Genomic DNA, 26,368 nt, shown 5'->3' with positions numbered 1-26,368 from the left:
TGGCAGTCACTGCTCCAGCCCTACGAAAAGCCTGCTGACCGCTGCCGTGGCCCCTTCGTCTCCATCTCTGTCATCAGGAAGAGGCAGGACGGCCAAGGGTCACATACGGAGGGACATCAAGAGCAAGCAGACAGGGACAAAGGCAAACCGTGCCCAGGGCTAAGGCTTCAGAGAGGGCACTGGAGGGAAGTACAAGGCGCCACTCTCAGCAGGAGCGCGGGGCCAGAGGCTCAAGGCGGCACGAAGGCACAGCCTGATGCTCACCGCGGGGCCGCTAGAGAGGAAGACACGGAGCAGCACCAGCAGGCCAAGGACACCATTTGGCAGTGCAGTGATGGGACATGACCCCTTCCAGAGAGGACTCAGGACTCGGTCCTGGTCCTGAGCGCCACCTGCCACGGGCAGACTGTCCTTCACAGCAGTTCACCCCGTGGCCTGCGTGCCGAGAGCAAGTGCCCTGCAGGAGTCCAAGGAGGACGCTGACAGTGGAGGGAAGGACGTGGCCTGGGACGCAAGGCGAGAGATCCCTGAGCCACACTGCCATTCCAAGTGCCACCTGGGTGTCAGCACACTGGGAAGACCTCACGATGCAGCTGGACGCAAGGCTCATATGGTGCACGGGGGCATGGGCTCCTGAGGGCACTGGCAGAGGGCGGCATGTCACCACAGCCATCAGGACAAGCAGTGCCACGAGGGCTCTGGGAGGCCAGGAAGCCACGTGCCAAGTGCCGAAAGAACGTCAGTGGAGACGCAAGGCATCCCCGCCACCAACCAAGCTTCGAGGAGATGTCTATCTGACGCTTAGCAACTTCTTCAACCCACGTGATTTTTTCAGGGAAATATAAGGAAAAAGAATCTTTCAAAAAAACTAATAGCAGTTTCTTTGGGATAATAAGCATTTCCGTTTCTTCTTTATACTCTTCTCTACTGTCCACATTCCCTACTAGAAATACTTAGGATGCTGGTTGTAAGAATAATTAAAGTAGATCATCATAATGTAGGCCCTTGCAGGGAGCAAGTGAGGGAAGTCAATGTCCCCGGAGTCCTTCGGTCAAGGCCAAATAACAAGGAGCCAAAAAATTAGCAAATAATGAGTTTTTACACTCAAGGTCTGGAGAAAGTCTCTCTTAGCTGATCTTGGTAAATATGGTGCAGAAACCTCAACCACTTACTGATGTTACCTCTGGGCCTTGAGGAAGGCATTACCCCCACTTGACAGGTGAGGACATAAGAGGCCCACACTTCAAAGACAGTCACTAAATGCAAGACTCACGACTGAAGTCCCACGAAACTGGCTGCAGCCCTGGGCTCACTCCCCCGTTGGACTCCCTGGGTCAGGGGAGGACTCTGCTCACCTCCTTCCCCGTGCACCTGGGCCTGGGTCAAGCCCTGGGAGTTGCCACTGGGGCCTTCATAGGCCCTCAGTTGGAGCAGGGACACCTGCAAGCTTGTTGGTCAGGAAGCAGGATCCTCTCTGGAAACAGCCTCTGGCTACAACAGAAGTTCCTGAGGTCTCCCTGCTCTGGAAAGCCCACTGGGCCCAGCACAGATGATGTGGGAAGTAGGGGGCTGAGACTCCCCAGGGGGCTGGACGCTGCCTGGGCTGCAAGCCCCAGCCAGCCCAGACCATCAGCGGTGCAGGCCTGTAGGACAGCCGGAGGTCGGACAGGCTCCGCACAGAGTTGGAAAGGGTCTTCCCTGGCTTGCAGGTCAGGAGAAAGTCATGCCCTCGGTGGCCCCAGGGCAGCCATGCCCCAGGGCTCAGGACCCGCTCATCTTTGGTCATTTGCTCCGGTGGCTCCTGCCGCTGGGGGAGCCTGGTAGGGCAAGGGACATGCCCTCCAGGACACTGTTCCCGCCTCCTGCACCTGTGACTGAAGGAGCGCGTTGGGATGGCACGCTATGCTCCTCCGGGCTTGCAGTGCCCCGGAATGCAGAGGCCCTCTGGCATTTCCTGATAAATACCTGCGTGAGAAGTTTCCCTGGCCTTCTAATTTATGTGCAATGACAATGACAGTTTGACTTAGCAAGGTTTAGGATCTTATTCACACAGATAAGTTGGCACCACCTGTCCCGGCCTTTGGAAATGGTGTTTCCCGGCCTTATTGATTATACAGAGTGGAGTCACCAGGGGCCCATAAAGCCCGCTGCAGAGAAGCTACGGTTCATAATGGTCTCCATCATGTAAAATTGCCTTCATACAACTTAGAAGGTGCGTGCTGGCCGTCAGGGCTGTGACAGAACACCTCCACCCAGCATCCCATATCCTGATGAGAAGGCAGAATTGCCGGGTCGTTAACCAGCGGCTCCTATATCCTCCCTGTGCTGCCAAGAGCTTTGACCTTGGGTTCGACTCCTCCCAGGCCATACAGGCTGTGCTCCCTGGGCCCGCCAGCAGATCCCTCCATTCTGGGGCTCTGAAGCCTCCTCGCAGGGGTGGCTGGATAGTGGGGCTGCCCCCGCCTGTGCCTCCCAGAGTCTGAGCTGACAGCAGGCCAGCCACAGGCTGAGCCATGCAGGGACAGATATGGGCAGGCTGGCCTAGAGCCCCTGAGACCTGGCTTTCGGCGCCTCGCAAGGGGTCTGAACTCAGAGTGTTTCTCCTGCAAAAACCTTCATTGAAAAGAACATTCCAAATTTTCTCTGTAAACCAATCATGACCTCTTTAGAGGAAAAATGCCCTGGATAAAGGAATTGTAACAAATACTGCATTTATTTACCATAAAAACCACCATTAGGACGGCCGGCCCACAAAGTGCACACAACCATTAGCACCAATTACAGGATTACCGGCAGCGCCAGCCGAGAGAGAGCCAGCTCTGAGCACGTTCACGGCCGAGAGCAGTCACGCGCGCGACCTCGGTGCCCTCTGAGGGCCTCTGCGCACAGCACCCAGGCAAGCACCCACTCCTCCTGCTCCACCGCTACCCTCATCTTTCTAAGGGTGGGACTCCTGCAGGATCCGCAGGCCAGATGGGACCAGCTGCTTGTGAGCTGAGGATCAGCAAGGCCTAGGAACATGGCGGAGGGGACAAGTCTTTTTTTACCCCCATTTCCAACTACCTGAATGAAGAGAGGAGGCCACCCAGCCTAGGGTGGGTGACAGCTGGCTGCAGCTGCTGGCTGTGCAGCAGTCCAGTCACATCCTCACTACCACGCCGCTCGGGGTCTCCGAGCCTGGCCCCTTCCCATGAGGGCTGGAGACGTGGGGGTGGAAGCAGGTGCCTGCTCTGGGGGCAGCACCCAAGGTTACCATGTGGGGCCAAACGCTAGTTACAGGAGACCCCCTCTCCAGGGAGAAAGGACACCACTCTAAGGCAGTCCTGGGGGAGGACAAAGGGTCCTTTCCCATAGTATGCCAAAGATCCCTGCCTCGCCCACCCTGAGTCCACAGAGAGGGTGGTCCCCAGTCACAGGCCAGTCCAGGGGCTCCCTCTGCCATGGCATGTGGCATGTGGGCCTGGTCATGTTGCTGGTGGGCTCTGCCCCCGCTGGGTACAGCGCCGAGTGAAGGCCTGCCAAGGAGGAGGCAGACACCGGGAGTGAGGTCCTCTGCCGAAGCAGTGGAGCTGCCTGGGCCTGCACGAAGGGGCTGCCGGATCAGGCACCTCGAGCCTGAGCTGTCCCTACACCTCGGCCAATGACCCTAGGCACAAGCTGATCCACACTGCGTTCTTCTTTCTAAGGGTTTGGACGTGTTCCAATGCCTTTGTCTCAGTCCTTTCAGCTGTCACAACAGAGTACTAGAGACTAGGTCGCTTATAACAACACATTCCATCCTCGCAGTCCTAAAGGCTGAAGTCAAGGTCAAGGTGTTTTGAGTTAGAGTCTGGTGAGGACCTGCCTCCTGGTCTGCAGAAGGCCCCTTCTAGCTGTGTCCACCATGGTGGGAAGGTCCAGGAATTCTCTGGGGTTCTTCCATAAGAGTGCTGCATGACTTGGTCCCCCTCACCCTGAATGGTCTACACTGGAAAGGAGCCAATCCTGGCAGGCAGCAGGCACCCAGCCCAAGAGCGAGGTACACACCCAGTGCCGGTGGCTCATTCCTCCAAAGGGCCAGCCTGAGTGCACCAGGGGAACTCTGCAGCCCTGGCGGCAGGAGCCGGCGGCTGGTCAGGGAGTCAGAACAGAGGAGAAATTGAATTAAACAGACGGCGGGTTATAATGCAGTGCCAGAGTCCTGAGCAGCATCAATATTCAAGCGAAGCCCGCGAGGTAAATAAATATCAACAGGAGACAGCAAGCACAGAGCTGGAGGGACGCTAACGTGGAAGACTCTTAATATCTAATATGCAATACCCATGTCAGGACCAATAAGCCTGCAAATGCATCAAGATCACAGTTGGGCTATTTCAGGAAATGCAATCTTATTAGAACTTTTCCAATGCTTCCTCTCTTTTCCCTGGCCTGTCTCCTGACGCTGGGCAATGGTCCCTCTCGCTGCAGTACACACCCATCTCCTGGGTGAAGGGTCAGGACAGGGAGATAATCAGGCCATGAGGCAGTGGTGACCAGGTTGGACAGGTACTGGGCTTGCTCTGGGCTGGTTCCTCCCAGACACGGGCATGGGGCCTGCCTACGTGCCCAGTCGCTCAGAAGCAGACCGCTACCTGGAAGGACCAGGTAGACGGGGGTCTGCCATGCAGGGAGCCAGGGATCCTCATACTACTTCCGTCTTCATCCCCCTGCCCTGCTGTCCCTGCCTAGGATCTGCCACGCAGGTCCAGGGTCAGCTCCCAGGAAACCTTCGTGTGGCTGGAGGCTGCTCATGTCTTCCTCTTATCCCACACAAACCCCAACCGCGGAGCCCCGAGGGACCAGGTCAAGTGGACCTCACAGGGATCCCGACAGAACACTCCCCAGGCAATGTCACACAGGGTCACAGCCTCCTGTAGCTTCCCACCCAGGGGATCGTTCTGGCACTGTCACTGTCCTCAGAGAACAGCAGCTCCAGACTGAGAGCTTTGCGCTGTGGAACTCTGTGTGTGATCCCACCACGGTGACCAGGCACGATGCATCTGGCAAAGGTCACAGCACACAGCACACCAAGAGGACCCTCGTGCAAAATGTGGCCTTCAGTTAATAAGAGCACGTGGGTTCTGGACCATCGGCAAACCCAGAAGCCTTGCCACTGTGTGGGGACCCTGGGGCAGAGAAAGGAGGATATGCTTTCTGCTCTATTTTTCTAGGAAAACAAAATTTCTCTAAAATTGTAAGGTCTACTAAAAGAAACAAGTAAGCATGCCAGCTCCAATCAGATGTTGTAGAATAAGCCACGTGGCCCCAGGCCTGTTTCTCAGCCAAGATGAAAGTTCAGGGTCTTGCCACTGAGGGAAGGGGATGTGGGACCTGGGGTTCTCCACCCACCTGTCCACTCTGTTGGCACAAAGACCCTCTGGACTGTGTGCAGGTCCTGGTCTCAGGAGGAACACAAGTTCTCCTCCTGCATGACAGACTCAGGGCTGGCACATCATGGTCTCTGCCAGACAGGGGCACACTGATCTCTCTTCTGCCCACATGGCCATCAAAGACCACTAGGCCAGGGGCCCATGGAGGAGGCTGCATGCCCATGTCCTGTGGAGACCACCCTTGTTCTCCTGGGAAGGGGCAGGAGGCCAGGGCTGCAGAGTAGGGACAGGGAGGTGGGAGCATCCCCCACCACCCCCTGCAAATCCCACCCAGGAGGTCTGTGGAGGTGGAAAAGGAGAGAGGGAGACAGAGACTCCACGGGCTTCTTAGCACTCGGGGGCGGGCTGGACACATACAGCAATCTGCACGATCTTGGTCCCGCCTGCCGCCTGCCCAGACAGTGTAAGATGCGCAGCTAGCACGACTCAATGTGATCAGGGATGGGACAGCTCCCCTATTCTGCACAGGAAGTGCTGCAGGACTTGAGGAAAATCACTGTCCAAGGCTGAAGCTTTCTAGTAACCGAGGTGGGGTCTGTCGGACGGACCAGGGCCCAGATGCGAGGAGAAGGGGGCAGCTCACGGAACACAGGAGAAGGCCACCAACAGAGCCAAGGGGTCACGCAGACGGGAGCCATGGCCACCAAGGGCGGAGGGACAGGCAGTGCTGCAGGCATCGCCTCAGCAGAGGGGTCCACTAACCGCAGGGAAGGACAGCCACGGACTGGCCTGCTCAGGCAGCTGGCCCAGTCTCTTGGGATGGACGGGCCTCTGCACACATCTAACAGAAGACTGTGACGGCAAGGGTGGGGACGCGAGCTGGCAGGAGCTCCGCGCAGTGACACAGAGGCAGGTGGAATGCACCTGGCGGGGGGAGGCCGGGCCAGGGGACACAGGCCTGGTGGCATGGTGGCGGGGGAGGCCGGGCCAGGGGACACAGGCCTGGTGGAGGGGGGAGGCCTGGCAGATCCATCCCCACTGGCTCTTGGCCCTGCCACTTGCCGGGATGTGCCAGAGATTCAGGGCCTGTACGTAGGCCACAAGGCCACCTGGTCCTGTGACAGTCCGCTGTAACAACCGAGCTCAAAGTGCCCCAGTGCTGTGTTCTGGAGAGCGGCAGATGGTGGTGCAGCCACACAAAGGAACGCATTCGATGAAACAAGGGCGTGTCACCCTAGGCAGCTCAGGGGCAGCTCCAGAGGGCCGGGCCCAGCACGCAGTGCCTGCCTATTGTGAGGAGTTCCAGGACGGCCGGTCTGCAGGTCAGGGCCAGGGCCCCAGGAAACCGCAGGGCACTGCACAGACGGGCCAGCGTGTCGGGGCTCCGACTCACCATACACACACGTGGTGACGCATATCTCCACTGTGTTTAGGAGTAACAGTCACTTGCTTTGGATTCTAGTCTCATGTAGGATGGTGCAGTCTTTTCTGGAAATGTCTACACAAGTGAATTTGTATCTACAGGATGGCGTAGATATTGTTTCTTAAGGGAACTTGACAAGGCCTGGTGGCAGGAGGAGGCTGGGCCGTGGGACGCGGGCCTGATGGTGGGGGAGGCCTAACTGTGAGACACTGCGCTTACTCAGCCAAGGTTTGGGGATACTTCCTCATAGCATTCAAAGGCCCAGCAGTTGTCCTGGTACCCGGAGGCTGACCACAGCAGCCTCTGTAGGCGTCCGGTCCCTCTGTAGAGCAGTGCAGTGTGCTTTCCTGAGAGTACGCAACTCATGCTGCAGTCGCTGGGGAGCCTGCACTGCCCGCGGTGGACAGGTGGCTGTGTGAGGCCAGCAGAGCCCGTGACCGGGGCTCCGTTCACCTCCCCTCCCTCCCGCTGACAAGCCCACCCACACCCTCCTCTTCACATGGCCACTTTTGTCACCCGCCTGACCTCTCCCGTGACCACTCTGGGAGTGGCATAGATCTTCACTGAGGCCACTGGAGTGGCTGATCCCCTCTCCAGCACCTCCTTGCAGCAGGCTGCAATCAGCCTGTGATGCCCGAGCCCAGGGCCCCGAACCCTCCCTGCTCTGTTTGCTGTGAGCTCTGTAGCCCGGCTTCCCTGAGCCTCGAGGCCCAGCTCCCCTGAGCCCCGTGGCCCTGGCTCCTGCGCCCACACGCGCTCAGGCACCCCACTCCTAGACCTGGCTGCTTGCACTTCAGGAGCTGGACCTCTGGATTCCTGATTCCTGCTCACACACCAGCTCCAGCGTGGGGCCGCTCTGAAGAAGCCCCTCCCCGTCCTGGGCCACAGTACCCTATGTTCTCCTCCATGTGGCACCGCCGTCTGGAGATTTCGTGGCCTGTGCTCCACCCTATGGCCTCCTTCTATCCCCTGTGCTGCGGGGCCCGGCTGGCTCCGTGGAGCTCTTGCTCAGGAGGGGCAGAGGGAGAAGGGCACCCGGTTGCAAAGGGGGGCTGTCCCTTCTCGGTTCCCGAATTTGGCATCACCACATGCTGGGCACGCAGCAGGTTCTGAGGCTGGGAAGTCACCCAAAATGTCTGACTGGGGGACCTGCGTCACAGGCTGAGTGTCTCCCATACTCCCAGGAGAAGCCAGTTAGCACTTCAGGAGCAGGTTCTGGGGCCCTGGGGCCATGGCCATACAGCAAGCCCCAGCCCTCCTCTGTAAACTGAGGAGGACAACCCAGGACAGGACGAGATGATCCCATGAGGGAGACGCCAAGGAGCCCCAGGCTGAGGGGGCATGGAAAATGCCCTCTTTGTGACCCTAGGGTGGGACAGAGTGCTGGTGGTCAAGGATCAGCAGGGGAGCACGCTGACCTCGCTGACCACAGCCTGGCCCGGGTGCAGGGCATGCAGGATTTGCTAAGCACAGCCTTCTTCCACCAAGGCCCACTGGAGCCAGAGAGCCTGTGTCATCGTGGGTCACATGAGTGGAGGTGGAATGCGTGGGCCTGACTGTCTCTATGTCCCAGGGTCCTCCTGCATAGAGCCCTCCTAACAGACCAGGCCTCCACTCAGAACCAGCCAGCCCCTGCCTGGGGTCCTCAGGGCCCAATACCAGCTGCATGCAGATCAGCCCCTTCCTCCCACTGAGCCCTCAGAGTCGCCACCAGGAGAGCAACGTCCTCACCGCCACATCACAGACCCGAAACAGGTCTGGTGCCCGGCTGGCGCCTCAGGCTCACACCACTGCTCAGGGCACAGTGGGCTTCGGTTCTGCAGCCCCTCAGGCCCTGGCCCTCCCTCCGTGGGTCTCTGCTGGGATGCCAAGATGAATGAGGCTCCGTGTGCAGAAGTTTCCCCCACAGCTAAACCAAGCCCCGGGTTCAGGACACGAGACGTTGAAGGGGCTGGAGAATATCACGCTGGCATGAAGGAACTCTCTCGAAGGGAAAATCACAGGTAAGGACCTCTCAGGGTGGGACCCCTGCAACCCATCCCAGGCTTCTAGAAGGCACTGGGGCCCTGGTTGCCACCTCCCATCCCACAGGAATTAGACAACTCATTCGTCTCATCGCTAGACTCAAAACTGCTCAAGGGTGACTTGGGGTTGAAGTCGTCTGTACCCGAGCACTTCCGAGAAGCCATGGATCCTTCACAGCGATGGAAACAGCACGCATCTGAGAGCACATCACAGGGCAGGGGTGAGCACAGTACCCCTGACGCAGGGGCCTGGATTTGACAGTGTTCCGGTTTGGACCTAAGGGGTCCCAAAAGCTCCTGTGTCGATGCAGGAAGTGAAATGATCAGGGAGCTGCAACCCACCTGAAGGTCTTGTGACACGAGTGGGTCACGGGGCGTGCTGAGGAGTGGGTCACGGGGCGTGCTGAGGAGTGGGTCACGGGGCGTGCTGAGGGAGCGGTTCACGGGCGTGCTGAGGAACGGGTCACGGGGCTGTACTCTGGGAATCATATATCTTGCCCCTTGTGTCTCATTCTCTCTCTCTCTCTCTCTCTCTCTCCCTCGGTCTCATCTCTCTCTCTCTCTCTCTCTCTCTCTCTCTCTCTCTCTTTCTCGGCTTCCTGGCTGCCGAGATCTGAGCAGTGCTCCTCCTTCATGCCCTTCACCAAGATGTTCTGCCTCCCCTTAGGACCACAGCCATGGATTCGGCCAACCACAGAATAAATCTCTGAAGCCATGAGCCTAATAAGTTTGTTCTGCCAGGTATTTTGGTCACAGCAACAAAAAGCTAACATAGAACTGATACTGAAGAGTGGGATCATTATAACCAAGCAGATAATGCAGTTCAGAAACCTTCGGAAACAGTACGCAGGTGAGACTGGGAGAGTGTGTAGGTGCAGGTTAGAGAGGCCTCAGAGTGCTCTAAGCAGAGCTTACTGGGCAATTCTGGTGGGAGCTCTGAGGAGCAGAAGGCCGATAGGTATGCGGACAGTAAAGACTGTGCTCATGGCGGGCGGCAGGTGTTTCAAAGGGAAATAAGGACTCAGTCGGGAATTAAAGTAGAGGTCTTTCACGTTACATTCTGGCAAAGAGCTTGACTACATTTTGTCCATGTCCTGAGACTGAATTTGAAGGTGACAGACTAATTAACCTGGTGGAGGAAATTTCAAGGCAGCATGGCAATCACGGCAGCAGCACGGCAATCACGGCAGCGGCACAGGTACTTCTGGCAGCTTTTAGCCAGGCTTGCTGTGAGAGTTAGGAGCAGAAAGCAGAGAGAAAGCTTGAAAACCTTGCAGCTTGGCCATAAAACATGTAAAAGTGGGGCCAAGGAAGTTGTATAAGTACTAAGCAATTCACCTAGAGACAACGGGAAAGATGTCTTGAGGGAAATTCAGGAATCCAAGAGACTAAACCATCCCAGGCTCAAGGGGTGGAAAAGTGAGAGCTCCTGGAAGACAGCTGGGGCAGCCTGCTTGCACAAGAAAGCTGTCTCCCCAGGATTTGGTTCATGGAGCTCAGCTGCCCAGGCACTCAGAAGCCGCTGCATGCACAGTCCAAGAGTGCCCCAGTACTTCTCCAGCTGGGAGCAGACTGTGGCATATGCCAGTTCTGTAGTGATGCAGGATGCTGCAGGATGCAGGGGTCATGGAGACTTCCACTAAGATTTCAAAGGAAGTCCTGGGAGGCCAGGCAAAGTGTGGCAGTGTCAAGACTCCCTGAGGACAGCTCCGGAGAGGGCAATGCATGGGGTGGAGAGAAAGGACCTTAGCTGCAGGGGAGGCCCCCAGCATCAGCAGAAGCCAGTAATGTGGGCTGTCTGCAGAGGAAGCAGCTGGCTATGGACCAGCAGAAAGAGGCCACGAGTGCTACAACGGGAAAGGCCCCAGGGGTGAGGTGCCCGGGGCCCTCAGACAGGACACGAGCTCCAGATGCTGGGTGTGCAGCTACAGAACTTGCTCACCAAGCTGGGTTTTAGTTGTTTTGGTCCCATTCCTCCTTTCAATAGCCTATTCCTCCTTTTCGAGTGGAAATGTTTACCTCTGGGCCACTATGTGTTAGATGTAACTTGCTTTTGATTTTTATAGGAGCTCCCAGTCAAGAGTTTCCCCCAAGGCTCAGAGATTTTGGACTTGTGCTTTGGGGTAATGCTAGAACTATTAGGATTCTGGGGACTCTGGGGGATGTAATAAATGCATTTTGCATTTTGAGATGAGTATGAACTTTTGGGGCCAGTGGCAGAATACTATGGTCTGGACATGAGAGCCATAACCTCATCACTGGATTAATCTATTTGATGGTCTGATCATTTGAACTTATGACTGGGTGGTAGTGGTAGGCGGGTGGTGTATGGCTGGAGGAGGTAAGTCACTGGGGGCACGTCTTGGGGGCTATGTATTTTGACCTTGGCTCCTCAGGCTCTCTGTCTCTGTCTCTGCCTCTCTCTCTGCTTCCTAGCTGTCGTGAGCTGAGGAGCTTTCCTCTGCCAGGCTCTTCTGCCATGATGTTCTGTCTCACTCCGAAACCACAGCAATGGAGTAAGCCAACAGTGAGCTGAACCTTTAAGACTGAATCACATAATAAACTGTTCCTCCTTCAAGTTGTTCTTGTCGGGAATTTTGGTCAAAGCAATACAGAGCTGACCTACAGAGGGAACAACACTGAGAGAATTCCCTACCCCAGAAAGGGCCCTGGAATCCAGGAGCAAGAGGAAGAAGACAAGGCCAGGTGACCCCAAAAGGGAACAGAGAAGGAAAAATGAGGGGTCAGGGCCATTCCCCACAGAACCTATGTTATATTATAAAGCAGCCTCAAAGATAAAAATAAAACTGCTTCTTCTAAAGTTTCCCTGGCTTTGATTTGTTTTTCATCATGCTACCTAATTTTGTCTGAAATCTCATAATATCAAAGAGAGCATGAGGATTTCTTATCAAAGAAAAGGAGGGCCTACCAGAGGAAGGTGGAGGAAGACAGGCTGTGGCGGGCAGTCCCAGCCCTCAGCAGTCACACAACAAGGCCTCTGGACACACAGGCCAGGGAGGGGTGCCTTCCCAGGCCCCGGCTCAGCCCCAGCCCCAGCCCCAGCCCCAGCCCCATGGTTACTGCACAGCAAGAGAGCAAGGACCACCCACAGCCAGGACAGGGTTGCTGCCTCCTTCAGGAAGGATCCTTGATCTGGAGCCCCTCACCACCCACACCACTGTCTCATTCAGATGCCCCCAAAGAGAAGGAATCTGGATCTGCTAAGGGGGTGGACCTGCAGAGTCCAGTTTCCCTGCATGTTCTGGACTCAGCCTCAGAGGCCACCCCGAGGATGCACACCCCATCCTCTCTCACTGTACACCAGTGCATTGGGTCTGGGCCAGCCTGGAGCTGTGGGGTCATCTCCAGGAAGGGACCATGGTTTGCTCTATGGCACTTGGACCCTGGAACCCCACCTTCTAGCTGTGAGCTTGGGAAGTGCCACCCTGGGGTGGCTCAGTTTCCAGGCTTGTAGCCTTGATCACCTCCAAGGGAACAGCAGTGTCTTCCTTAGCAGAAATCTGCAAAAACATAAAGGGAGGTCCATTTACAGCCGCCAGTAGGAAGCTGGGGTGGGGCAGTGCCTCTTAGCTGCTGGGCATCATTGACTGTTTGCCAAGCTCTGTCCCCCCAAGTCAGGTGGCTGTGCTCTGGGGAGGGGACGTCATCCACACTTCAGCTCCACCCAGAGAAGCAGGGCATCCTGGCAGCATGCCCCCATGGCAACAAGGCCTTGGCCATCTGTCTAAGCTCAGCAAGAAAGAGAATCCGTCTCTATGCTGGGTGCTGTGGGTCCCGAGTGACGCAGCGGAACAGAACAGCCTCAGCTTGCAGCTCTGCAGCATCTGGCAGGCCCTGCACACCCCACCCTGAGGGCGGGGCGAGCTCCCCATGGAGGGCCTCGAGGGGACACGCAGGCTGCCACCACCCCCAGACCCATCAGTTCTCAGTTTCTGGAGGGAATTTCCTTAAATATTTTTTAAAGCTATTTCTTCTTGTAAATGCTGATTATTCCCAGATGCTGGTGAAGATGCAATGATGAGGGCGTTATGAGCACAGAGTGCACTGGACACGTCCAGTGTCATCAAGGACCCAAGAGGCGTCACTCAGAGGCGAGAGCAGGGCCACCCCGTCCTTCCTGCTGTGACCCAACTGGACCTGCAGGTCTGACAGCTCTGCTCACCATCACGTCTCCCCACAAGCCTGCTCCATCCCGACATCCTGAGGAGCCAGAACCCCCCCCAAAGGGTCCGGAGCAGCTGCCATGCCCAGGATGGGCTCCATGCTGGAGTGCTGGGGAAGGGGACCCTCCCCACTGGGTCAGGCTCCAGGGCTAGCTGGGGAGAGGGGACCCCCAGGGATGAAGTGTACCGTGAAACTGGACAAAACACACACAACAGGGAGGCTGACGCACTGGCCTGAGCTGGGCGAGCCTCAGCCTCGGCTCTGCTCCCCAGAGGTCAGAGTGCAAGGCTCCCCTTCTTCTGTTGAATTTATTGCCCAGTGTTTACTGTTTTTTGATGCTGTCATAAATGGGATTTCTAAATGACGTCTTCTAAACACCATTGTCTGCGACCACTGTAGGGAATGTGCCTGGCTTTCGGGTATTAACCTCAGATCCTGGAACTTGCTAAACGTGCTCATTAGCCTTGAAGGCTCGGGGTGGGTGGGGTGTTCCTTAAGATTTCTTTTGCAAAAATCACATCTTCCGTGAAGAGACAGCTTTACTTCTTCTATTCCAGTTGAGAAGACTCTCATTTCTTTTCATGCCCTGGAGAGAACCTGCAGGATAAAAGTGGTGAGAGAGGATGCTATGGTGGGGGTTGCCCCCCAACAGCTGCTGTGTGAGATGATGTACAAGTGTTCAGAGGAGAAATGCTGGGGTCTGGGAGCCGTGACCTCATCAGCACATTAATCCTAATCAGACGAAGACTGTGGGTGGTAACCAGGCAGGTGGGCAGCTGGAGGAAGTAGGTCGCTGGGGGCATTCCCCTGGGGTTATCTTACCCTGGCTCCTTGCCCTCAAGCTCTCCCTGCTTCCTTGCTGCCATGAGCTGAGCAGCTTCCTCCACCATGCCCTTCCACCATGATGTCCTGCCTCACCTCAGGTCCAGAGCAGTGAAGATGGCAGACCATGGACTGAACCTCTGAAGCTCTGAGCCAAAATAAACTCTCCCTATGGGTTCTATCAGGTATTTTGGTCATGGTGACGGAAAGGTGACTGACCTAGAGCATCCTGCCTTGCTCCTGATCCCAGGGCCACCACATCCAATTTTCCATCACTGCACATGGTGCTAGCTGCGGTGTTTGTGGATGTTCTCAGTCACATGATGGACGTCCTCTTGATCCTAGGTGGTGGAGAGCTTTCACCAGGAGGGGCTGCTGGAGGGTGTCAAACACGATTGTGCACGATTGTATGATCATGTACTCAAAGTACCCAATTTTTATTTTCTTTTAGTGTTTTATTTATTTTTGTTTTGCTTTGCAGAGCTGGGGATGGAACTCAGGGACTCACACTTACTATTTGAGTTCTACCACTGAGCTATTTTGGGTTTCGTTAGCAGTGTGTGTCACACTGATGGCTTCATGCTGGACCAAGCTTGCATCCTTCCGATGAATTCCAGGAGGCCCTGGGGTGTGTCCCCAGCATGTTCTCCACTGGATGTGACTTGCTGTTTGGTCAGCATGTGTCTCTGTGCAGAGGGTCTGCAGTTCTCTCATGACATGCTTGCCGATGCTCCTGGGCTTGGGGTAGTGCCAGTCTTGTCATGAGAGCCCTGTCTCCCAGTTTTTGGAAGAGCCTGAGGAGGATTGGTGTCGATTCCTTAAATATTGAGTCTGATCCGCCGGAGCAGCCATCTGGTCCTTGGGGAGCTCTGGCTACTGGAGAGATTCTGCCTCCTCTCGCTCCACCGCTTCCATTTCCTCTTGAGTCAGTTTTGGAGGTTTGTTTCTCTCCAGGAATGAGTCCACCTCCTCTGCGTCGTCTGACGGGTTGGCCTGCAGTTGCCGACAGTTTTCCTGAGTCCTCTGACTGTGAGTGGGCGGCCATGCTCCTCCCATTTCTGATTTCATCACAGGGCGGTCTTCCTCTCCCTCCCGCCCCGGCGTTCATCCGGGTCAAGGGCTGCCACTCACCTTGTCTCTGAAACAACTACCCCGAGCAGGCGACTTCCGTTCTCTCTCTCTGCTCGACTCCACTGACTCCCATCCTGCTCTGGGTCGTTTTCCTCTTTTGCTCCTTTGAGGTCACTCTGCTCTTCCTTCCTCCTGGTGTGTTGAGGGCACCTTTCTTTTAGTAATTTATTTACAGGAGAGTCCATATAAATGATTTTTAATATGGGCTGTGTTTACCACTTAGCTCAGGGATACTGGCCAGCACGTGGCTCTCAGCAGCTACCACAAGGGCTCTGGCGGGCCAAAGGCGTGTCCAGCAGCTCCAGATGGGGAACACCAGGATATGGCAGGTGCGTGGCTGCACACCACGCCACTGCTTCACCACGGCTCCGAGAGGCAGGGGCTCTGTCGAGGCCACACAGCTGCACCAAACTGCCCTCTTCTGCAATGGTCCCCCAAAGGCCCCGGGCCAGAAGCTAATCCCAGAGCAAAGCCAGCAGCCAGCAGGAGGGCCGCACCCGTATGGGCTGACTCCTGAGGTTGGTGGGGGCCGGGGGCCAGTACAAAAGAGACTCAGGCAGAAATAGACTAGCACCCTCCTCTCTGACAAGAAACACAGAAGAGCAGGGAGACCTCCGGCCACTGTGTCCTGCTGCTCTGCAGGGGCCGCCTGACCTCAGGGAGCAGCGGAGGGATAGGTCGGTGCAGGCCTGGTGTGGTCACTCACTCACACCTGCTCCTAAAGCAGCCAGGGAACCTGGGGTGACAATAGGTGGAACCAGCCCGCCCTGGCCACCATGCCCAGCCCTCTGGCACTGTCCTGCGCTGCAGTGCTACCTGTCCAGCCACAGGTAAGTCCTCACACTCTGCCTGGCTGGGCCTGGGCCTGAAGTCCCAGGGGCTGGCCCCACACAAATCCTGTTCATGCTGCTGCCCTGCTGCGGGGAGAAGATGGTGTTGCTGTGGCCGCATCGGGCAGCGTCTGGCCTGCCGTGAGCTCAGAGCAAGGTCACCCTGACACTGAAACGCCTCCAACGCTGCCCACTTCCTTTCTTCCGCACCAGGTAGTTACTAGTGTCACACCAACAATCCCACCCACCCCAGTGGCAGAATTCCCACACTCATAAGACCCCATCCCAGTCTGTTGGAGTCCTCGGGCCGGAGGCGGGGTCAGGGCATGAGGGGCAGCCGGGGGCACCCAGCCCAGGACCCAGGTCTCCCCGTCCTTGATTCACACGACCTCAGGGAGCAGGGCCTGTGGCCCCATGAGGGCCCTGCAAGCCGCTCCCCTGGAGAGCAGACCCGCTCCCCACGCGGGGCTGAGGGAGGGCGGCTTTTCCAGAGCAGAGCAGCTGAGCCTGGCTGGGAGCAGCAGACCTGGCCAGGTTGTGCTGAAGGCACTGAGAGGTGAAGGGAGGCCATCTTCCCTGGGGCCCCAGGAGGGCAAACGGCTGCGTAAGTCCCCCAGGCCGGGGCAATATCCTCCTTTGGGAGGCCTCTGCGTCAGCACAGAGGTGGCAGCACAGGGACCCAGTGTTCCCCGGTCCCTGGGAGGGCACCTCACTCATGGAAGGAAGGGGCCTGCACGAGGAGATCGCCCATCCTGTCCTCCAAGGTCCCAGGCCCTGACGTGATGGCCACGTGAGGACCAAGCCCTGTGTTTGCTCCACTGTGTTTGTCCCCACCCTGCTTCCCTCGGCACCAAGAGCGGGCGATTGCCCACCAGCCCCGCTGCCATCTGGAGACACGGGCAGGGCTGCCCGCAGGATGCTGGGTCTCCCCCTTCACCCCGACTCACAGTCTCTAGAGCCAGGTCCAGGGGCTTCGAGTGGGGTGGGCCCAGGGAGCCCAGGTCCTGAGAGACAGCAGCCTGGGGCTGACCCTCTCAACTCCAACTGAATGTCGAGTAGCCACCGGAATGCTGCCTGCGGTTTTCTAGCAGGATCTAGGAGGGTCCGAGGAAGATGTCAACCCCCTTCTCCAGTCAAGGTGAACTCTGAGGAAGCAAAGGGCCTGTCAACCCCTGTGGCCACAGCCAGCTCTGGGTGCGCCGACAGGCTCCTCCATAGAGCCGTCCAGAGACACCCTCATGCTGGGCTGGTGCTAGCAGCTGCCGCCCTGCCTAACCTGCGAGGTGGGCTTCTTGGGGGGTGACGTGACCTTGCTTCCTGTGGAACTGGGGTTCTCCATACGTGCCGGCACCTTCCTGCCTAGCTGCTCACAGCTGAGGCGCGAGATGCACGGAGTGTTTCCAGCTCCATCTGGATCCGGGCAATTGCAGAAATGACGGATGTGCTTGGAAGGCAGAGGCGCCAACAGCCCCAGGCACGGCTCCAGCCTCCAGGAGTGTATAGCACACCGCCCCTCCAGGCGCACTTCCAGGAGCAGAAAGGCTTCGGTGGCACAGAATGCGCAAACTGACTGTGACGTGGGAGCGTGGCTGCTGGCCACCCCTGCCAAGGCCAGGGCCCCTCGTCTGCTCACACTGGCACCAGGGGCACCATGTGCTGCAGAGGGAGAGCCCAAGGGCATCCAGACCCAGGGCCTGGTCAAGGCCACAACCACTACTGACAGAGGACCACGTAGTCATGCACTGAGACTGTCAGCAACCTGGCCCACCTTCTCCAAAATGCCACCATTGTGCGTGGCTCACAGGACCTTTCCACCTCTCCTGGGCCTGCCCCGCAATGGCCCTGGGTGACCACTGATGAAGCTGATCGCTAACAGGTTGGCTTCAGTACCTCTTCATCAGCCACACGCAAGACCCTGCAGCGCCTGCCTCTCACCTGCCACCACCACCCCAGCAGACAGCCTCCCATCCACCTTTTCTCTGGAATGGCCAGTTTCAGCATCTCGCGTCTGGGGAATCACGTGTGGCCCGGGGTCTGGCTCCTTTCACTCAGCACCCTCTTGCCAAGGTGCACCCACAGTGCAGCAGGGCTGGGTAGCGCCTGTTGGTGGACGGCCACCTTCTGTTATCCACCTGTGTGCTGGTGGCACTTGGGTGATTTCTGCCCTCCAGCGACCACGGTTAATGCAGCTATGAATGTCTGTGTTCACGCTTTCAGGTGGACTTGCGTTCCCTTTTCTCTGGGTACATACCCTGGAGTGCAGGGGACCAGCACCCCTGCGCCAACCACAACTCCACAAAAGCCATCCAGGTGCCACCGGGCCGTTTCCTCCCACTCTGTGGGTTTTCCTGACCTCCTGGTTTAACTTGAGGCACAGAAGATGTCAACCGATGAACTCCAGCTTACCCGCCTCTTCTTACTGCTGTTGTTTGGATGTCACATCTGAGAATCTTTGGCTGGGCCTGAGGTTGTGAAGATTCACCCTTTGTGTCTGTTTTTCCTAGACGTTTTGCAGATTTGACCCTTGACATCTCGGCCCTGGTCCATTCTGAGGGAACTTTGCACACAGGGTGAGTTGGGGTCCGGCTGTGTTCCTCTGTGTGTGGGCCTTCGGCTGCCCTGCTGCCAGTGGTTGAAAAGACTACTTCTTCCTCTCTGAATCATCTTTGGCGAGCTGGTGGAGAGCCAGCTTCCTGTGTAAGCCAAGGTTTATTTCTGTACTCTGCATTCCTACATCCACTTCAGGATCGACTTCTTCCCTGACAAGGGGACCCCAAGCTCACCCAGAACTGCAGCAGCTACCTACATAACAACAGCCCAAAACTATTGCTGCCTCATCCCCAGCATCCCCCATAGCCAGGGCTGAAGCATGCATCCCAGCTGTTGCCAGGACCTGGGTCTCTGGCAGAACATGATAGTTGCCAGGTTGGGTATGGCAAGGGCCAGTTTAGGAAGGGCTTCTGCATAGTGTGCTTTGTCTCGCCCCCTGAGAACTGGAGGAGGCAAAGCTGTTCTCCCACCTGCAGGGCAGACAGGGCTCTGCCTATGGCGCTGGCTGGAGAGCAGAGGCTGAATCTGTGGCTCTGGACTTGAACTCTGGACTGCTGTGCCTCCCAGTTGACCAGGAGAGCAAAGTCTGTTACAGGTTCCAACCTGAAAGTACAGACATGCACAACCATCTAGGCAGGTGACACGGGTCAATCATGTCAGCCAGGAAGGTCCTGCAGGGTCTTCCAAGAGGGTTCTGAGTGGAGTACCTGCTGGCCATGCAGGAAGGGAGCTCTAACTTCCTAGCACCTGCTATACCCACACCCTCGGAGCAGCTGCAGCCCTCACGACAGGTCTGTGCAAGGCCCCCCAACAGCAGCGTGCCCTCTGTCCACAGGGCTCCCAGGAAGACTGCCTGAGCCCCGTGCTAAAGTTCATGGCTGCTTCCTTTGGTGACCCTCCACAACCCTGGGCAGTACTGCTTCAAAACCCACCGTCTCTGCTTCCTCTGCCCCATCTAGTGCCAGGTTGCCATCCTGATTTCTCCCAAAGGATTGTCATGAGAGCTTGGCTCACGGGAGGGGGCTCCTCTGGGAACAGGCACTGCTTCAGCGAGAGGGCGCGCGGGCACCACGTGACCTGCCAGCGCCAGCAAGAGCCTCTGCACCGTTCACGGGACAGCCCAGGACCACACGTGCTTCCGTGATGGGAAAGAGGACCCCGAGCATGACAGAGGCAGTGCGCTCAGCAAAGGCAGCCCCGCCCAGCCTGCCGTGGTGCCCTGGAGAGAAGGCAGCCCTCGGGTGAGGATTTGTTCGCTGATGTTAGAGAGGCTGGGAAGCCCTGCAGCAGGGACCAGTTTGCTCTCACGTCCCTTTCCCTGACAGCTCTGTAAGTTGGAGCAATTCTCATGCAGGTGCACAGGGTCACAGTGCCGGGGACTGGTTCACCCAGAAGCACTTCCACTCATAGACTAGGCAAGGGAGGCCGAAGCCCGGGAGGTCCCTTCTCATTTTCTGTCCCCTTCTTTCACAGAGAGGAGGTCTTCTGGCGAGCTCCTCTTCTCCCCTCAACACCCGCTCAAATGCTCCCCAGGGATGCATCTCTGCAAGGTCAGGCAGCAAGTGGCCGAATTCCAGCACCCAGCACCCCACAGATTGGACATTTTGGGAGTCAACCTCCCACACAGTCCCTGCTCCTACAAACATGCACCTTGTCTGAATGGGCAAGTTTATGAACAGCTGAGAAGCTAATGGAGAGAAAACAGACAAGTGCAGAGAGGCAGCTCTGCCCAGCAGTCCTTGCTCCAATATTCACAGGACGTGTCGGGTCAGCACGAACCACCCCAGCTCCACCAGACCCACTGCAACACAAGTTTCCTTCAGCAGACACAAGTACACGGGAGGACACTGATCATGCACATAGAGCAAGGAAATGGAACAGCAAAAATTAAATCAGGTGGCAAATGCCCACTGTGCAGAAAACGCGAGCTAACTCATTTGTTTGGCCTCCCTTGGAAAGTGGTGAGGGTTTAATTTGGGTCTCTGGGACCCGGCTCCTGAGGCACTAGGAGGCTCCTGTGGAGAGGGACATGGACATGGTTTCAGATGAGCAGATCCAGATTCAATTAGTAATCAATCCTGACCCCCAATCTCCCCACAGGCACACAGAGGTAATGAGAGAAGGGGAAGAACCGAGCTGTGAGCTCCATGCTGCCTCTCTCGCTTCATCCCTGGAAGAATCAATCAATGTCAACCAAGAAGGCCTCTTCACCACCACGCATGCACTGGCTCCAGTTTCAAAGCCAGAGAGTGTGGGACACAGCGAAAATCCACTCAGCTCACTGCCAGCAAGATGGCGGCTCCTTTGGGAATTAGGCTGGGCCAGCGGAATGCCAGAATCCAAGTAACTGCCCACCAGGTTGCTTACTGGGACATCTGGTGTGGATGTGAACTAGCAGAGTTTTCAGAGAGGCCAGTGCCCCGCTCCAGTGGCCAAGCCTCTGACCAGGTCACTCCACCAGTGGCCGATAGGCTCAACCTTGCCCCCATAGTGACCACCACACACCCCAATGCCCTGCTGGGCTGGCAGCAAAAATGTGGGTGGCCATGGGGGTCCAGGGATGGCATTGAGAGAGGTCAGCAAGCCCAGTGAGCCCCATAGGATGCCTCTTCCTGGGACTTCTGGGGTCTCCAGGTGAGGGTACTGCAGACCCCTCAGCTCAGAAGCTGCACTGGGTATCAAAGACCAGGAAGAGTATGGGCTGAAACCTGGCTGGATCTACTCCTCTAGCCAGGAGCCCAAGGCCTCATCCTGTCCTCACTTCTGACAGGTGTCCAGTGGGACTGGACTCCCTGCCTCAGTCCAGGGCAGACCCACAACATGGCCAAGTCTCTGGAGAGTCCCAGGACATCCTATGAGTGACAGCGGAGGAGTGCTTGGGATCCAGGCAGACCCATCCCCAGCCTCCTGCTCATGGGCTCTGCTGGTCCCTTCCTGGAGGGCCCTTCCTCACTGGGGAAGCAGATGGTCACAGTGGACTCGGCTTGGCTTGCTGCAATACTTTCCCATGGTGGGATGACATCTGATTCCCAAGGAAGCCCTGCCACCCTACGGAGCCCTCCTTTCTCCTTCATAAGCTGCAGTGCACGGACACAACCACAAACCAGCACACAGGTGAGGTGTGAGCCTCGGCTTCCAGGAAGAAGTAGCAAAATTTGAACCCAAGGGCAGAGCCTGTGCACAGGCTGTGGGGGAAGAGAGGCCCGACCCAGACCAGAAAGGCAGGCTTCAAATCAGCTCCCTGACCTACCTGGGACCCCATAACCTGGGCCCCTTCACAGCAGGATCCGACAGCACGAGGCTGCCCAGGGTCTACCTTAGACCCTGACAGTCCCACTCTGCTGCAGCAGGAGAGCCAGGCCCACCCCATCTGCCCTGTCCTGGCTCAGACGGGGCCTCCTGCTGGCCTCCAGCCGCACACCCAGCTGGATCCCAGCCCCAGCCCCTGGCTCCTAGGAATCTGGCAGCCCAAGTCCACGCCCATCACCTGGGGCTCCTGGCTTCTGTCCACTCCCTGAGGTGGCCTTATAGCCAGCCCCACAGGGAACTCTGTCCTCCCATCCCCAGGTCCTCCTCTGACCCTTTTCTGGGCCATGGTCAGGCTTCTGTGCCTGGAACCAAGGCCCCTCATTGCTCCAGGGTGGAGTCATTCACCCAAGGCTCCCTGGACTGACACTCAGCTATGCTGGCCAGGCCACACCCACCCCACAAGAGGTAAGCCTGGCGGGCTCTGACCTGGCTCTGGTGCCTGGCTTCTACACACCCTCGTCCTGACCCACCAGGTGTCGACAACTGCCCCCAACACCTTCTGACCCCTCTGTGGCCCAGGAGAGGTCTGGGGTCGGGCTCCCAGATCTCATGCTGAACCACAGGGCCTGTTGGCCAAGATCAAGTTCTCCCACAGTGACCCACAGCAACCTCCTCTACCAGTGGACAGATACCCAAGACACCAGATCCTCCTCACACGGATCCTCCGCCCTCACAGGCCAGCTGTGGTTCTGTCTGCAGAGACAGTTCTCACTGGGCCCCTCCCTTCCCAGTGCCCCCACGAAACATCAGTTCAGCAAGGATGGGAACGGGCACATCTCACAGGCAGCCGAACTGCAGGGGTGCCTCAGGAGGCCACCGCCCTGGACTGCAGAGCCCACACACCATCCTCAGAGTCCACTGAGAGGGACCCTGCTGCTCTACCAAGTCCAGGGCTCACGGAGCTGGATCCCAGCCAGAAGCAGAGGCGGGGACCCCTGTCCTCACCGGCGGCCTCAGTCACAGCTTCTTGTGTGCAGATGTGGTGGGCGCCCAGCAGACTGTGCCACTTGCTCACAGACCCAGGCCGCATGGACCACCTCTGCTGTCCTCCCCTCTGCCTGCAGCACCACCAAGGGCCCAGAGACTTGGCCCCTGCCACTCGTAGCACCTCAGGAAGCACAGGGTGAGTGGCCACAGTGCCATCAAGCTCAACGTGCAGGCCCCAGGACAGGACTGTCCAGCCAGCGTCTGACCCCAGGGAGCGTGCCCGAGAGAAGGCTCCATCAGGGCAGAGCCCAGCTCCCGGGGCAGCCCTGGGCGAGGCTGCGCTCAGCACCCCGAGGTGCTGCCTGGCGGGGCTCTTACCATCCACACAGGCGGGCCGAGCTCGCGTGGTGCCTGCGATCTGCCCCTTTCTACACGCACAGCGAGCCGTCTGCCGGGCAATCGTCCTCCGTGGCTGGCTGCTGTCCCGGTCCAGAGTCACGATCTCACAGGTGCCTGCGGCCAGCTGACCTGCAAGAGAGAAGTAGTTGTAAGGCGAATGACCACAGCCTGGACGCTCCCAGACCAGCCGACCCAGGGCCCACTTGCAGAGAAGCCCCACCGTGGCTGGCTGCAGGCACCAGGCAGGGAGGTCTGGCTCCGAGGGGACATTTTAAAACTACTGCAAAGGATGCCTGGAGAGCATTATCACATTCAGGTCTGCCCACACAGGGGCCTGCGCTCTGGGTGAGCCCTGGTTTTCAGGCAGCCCAGCCACAGCAGACAGGAAATTAAACTCAGCCACACCGGAAATGAAAGGGCCAAGTCAGGAGGAAGCAACTGCCTCCCCACCCCACCACACATCCAGCCATTTGACAAAAAGGACTCCGACCACAGAGAGGAGGGTCCTGAAACCAGGCCCAGCCCCTCCATCTCTGTCCCTGGGTGCCAGCATGCCACCCTCAGGACATGACGTCTTAGGGTCAGAAAGCAGGCCAGACCCTCTCACGTGTGCTAGAGGCTGTGTGTGGCCACACGGCCCCCACCTGGGTGCAGACGGGAGGGCGGTCTGTGCCATCTGTGCCAGGAGGTCCCTGCTGCCTTCCCGAAGGCCTTGGACGTCCACGCGCACGCTCACACGTCACGTGTACAGACACACAGCTCTGCGCAGGCAGGACGCAACGCACCAGGCCCCGGCAGGCGGTGCGGAGCAGACCACACAGGTGCACACCAGGCTGACACCCAGGCAGGCACCCGCAGGGACTCCCGCACATCCAGGCCGGCGTGGCCCTGAGCCGTCTCAGGTCCAGACCAGCGCCAGGTTCCTTGCGAAGGCACCGGCTTGGTCGCTGCCACACTTTCTGCACTCTGCACTTATCCCCTGAGCCCCAGGAGGACGCGCATCTCTCGGAGGGCTGAGGCCAGGTGTCTTAGGAGAAGGAGGGTGGACCAAAGGGAAGCTGGCCACCCCCACGGCCTGGGAGGACCAGGCAGCCCACGCCCAGGGGCACCTGCCCCCGGAGCTCCATGGCCCTCACCAGGGCCCACGCCCTGTGCTCACCATGTCGCCCATCGGCACGTGGTGAGTCCTGCTGCCCACTGCCCTCCACAGAGCCAGGCACACAGCCTCTTCCCTCAGGGAGAGTGCCACACCAGCAGGGCTGGCCAGGAGGCAGGAGCACATGCTGAGGCTGAGAGCAATGGAATGATGTGGCGCTGACCCCAGGAGGGAGGGGAGAGGCGGGCAAGACGAGAGGACAGACAGCAGTGGCCCCCCCGCTCTCTGTGTCTGTGGCCTGGGAAGCCAGCCTCACCACACAGATCCGCTGCTGCCGTCACGCAGAGGCCTTGCTGTCACCTGTCCCCCCAGGGTCCCCTGCCCAGCCCCAGGCCTGGGACAGAGCCAGCATCAGGCATGCCAGTGGGCTGTAATGGGCAGGGCTCCAACAGCCCAACCCTGCTCAACCCTGCTCAGGGCACCCTGGACCCCGAGCAGTGTCCAAGCCTGGTTGTGACCAGGAGGCACAGGGCATCTGCAGGGTTATGCCAGACATGCCAGCCAGCCCGATCTGCCCACAGTGCAGGCCAGGGGTCAGGGGAGCTGTCCGAGGTAGCCAGGTGCAGCTGCCTGGAGCCCAGGCAGGGCGCTGACCACACACCTGGCTGGCACACAAGGCTCGCGTGGCTGGGAGGAACGCACTCTTCCAGGAGACCCCCAGGACTGTGAGCCACCCGCGCTGCATGGCTGATTCGGCCGTGACAGCGAAACTCCTGCCCCATCACACCCCTCCCCGCGGGCTGCGGATTCTCACTCACACTAGCAAATTAGTCACGAGATTACACCCTGCTTTAAAAAGCAGACAAAACAAACAAGCAAACACGTCAATCAGCCAGAAGACGGAATGCTGGAGGGGAAGTGGGACCATCAGACACTCCCAGGACATAGGACACTCCCCAGGCCAGAAGTTAGCACCCTCCACGGGCCTGCGGGTGAACAGGCGTCCAAGCAGACTGGACGCAACACACACCACGGAGGTGACTTACCCCTGCGCCCACCACTGCGCTCTGCAGACGGCAGCCCCTGGGCTCCACACCCGGCTGCTCGTTTAAGCCCTGCAGGTTGGCTCAGGGCCACCCTTCTCCTCCTGCCACCTTGACCCCAGGCCCTCACAGTGGCCAGATGCCTCCTCAGACAGAGCCCGGTCTGGGCGGCTCTCTGGAGCTGTCCACTCGTGGTGACTGGCCCAACCAAGGCTTGGGTGCAGGCCTGGGGAAAGCACCAAGCTGAGGAGACCCTGGCCCCTGCCTGGGCCTGGCACTAACTGCACGCCACCTGCCCCTGGGCCTGTGCATCCGTGGCCGGCAAGTCACCCGCATCAGTCCCCTGTGCAGGTCAATGGCCCTACAAATCCTGTCTCCCCCTCTGCAGGGATTCCAGGGTGGCCCTTAGCCAACGGCCGTCAACTTGTGCCCTCATCCCTCAGGAGCTGTGTCACTGGGGGTGGCCTCTGGAACAGGTGGTCCCCTCCCCAGGCTTCTCTGCCCTGGGCCCACACTGCCACGTGTCCTGGGGAGGTACCAGGACAGGATGCGGGTTTCCTTGCCCCACAGTGCCACAGACCCTGCAATTCCCGCGATCAGCCTGAAAGCAGAGGCCACGTCCTACGAGACACCCCAGCGCTTCCCACCCTCCTCGGTGCCTTTCAGCTGCTGTGCTACTGCCAGGCTGTCCATCATCGCAGGCCTTCTGCAGGGGTCTGTCTCTGCCTACAGGATACCAGTCCTTCTGGATCAAGGCCACCAAGGGGCCACTTCAGGCCCTGAGTCAGCATGTGTACCTATCAACCAGTAACAGACCAGAATCCAAACGTCTTGGAAAAACGGGAGCTTCCACCTTGGCCTGGGACTGGACTCGCATCTGGACTCCCAGGCATCTGGCTGAGTGGCAGCTCCAAGGGGCCAGCTGCCCCTGGCCACCCTCGCCCAGGTCGCCTGCCCCAGCGAGTCCTCTCCAGGGAGCCCTGACCACCCTCTGGCCCCAGTGGACCCGCCTACTGCATGGTGACTGTCCTGCAGGCCTGGGCTGGTCTGCCCTTGGGACGAGGAGGACTCACCCAAGAGGACTGGAGGGACAAATGCTGAGCCACTGTCACCCCTGGGGCCTTGCTGAGCCTCCGAGGGTTCAGACCCTTAATGGCCATGAAGACAGCACTGCATGCAGTGGGTCTCGCGCCTGGCTCGGAGGGGAAGGCGCCCCACTGGGGGGCAGAGGCCACAGCGAAGCACCCAGACAGGGCAGGGTGGGTGGCCTAAGGCAGAGGC

General features: G+C 58.3%; 1 protein-coding gene across 2 annotated transcripts in view; it reads right to left on the bottom strand.

The window, feature by feature from the left end:
- TAFA5 (TAFA chemokine like family member 5) overlaps window positions 1-26,368 on the bottom strand; it is a 236,198-nt gene that overhangs the window by 54,957 nt on the left and 154,873 nt on the right. For both annotated transcript variants that reach the window (XM_079141267.1, XM_079141268.1), the window contains exon 2: window positions 22,928-23,077. In XM_079141267.1, the coding sequence (XP_078997393.1) occupies window positions 22,928-23,077 (150 nt within the window). The remainder of the gene's footprint in view (window positions 1-22,927; window positions 23,078-26,368) is intronic.

The sequence above is a fragment of the Sciurus vulgaris genome (assembly GCF_902686455.1).
Source record: "Sciurus vulgaris genome assembly, chromosome: 5".
Classification (NCBI taxonomy): Eukaryota; Metazoa; Chordata; class Mammalia; order Rodentia; family Sciuridae; genus Sciurus; species Sciurus vulgaris.
The sequence above is the reverse complement of the archived record's forward strand: the minus strand, read 5'-3'. Positions and strand labels throughout refer to the sequence as shown.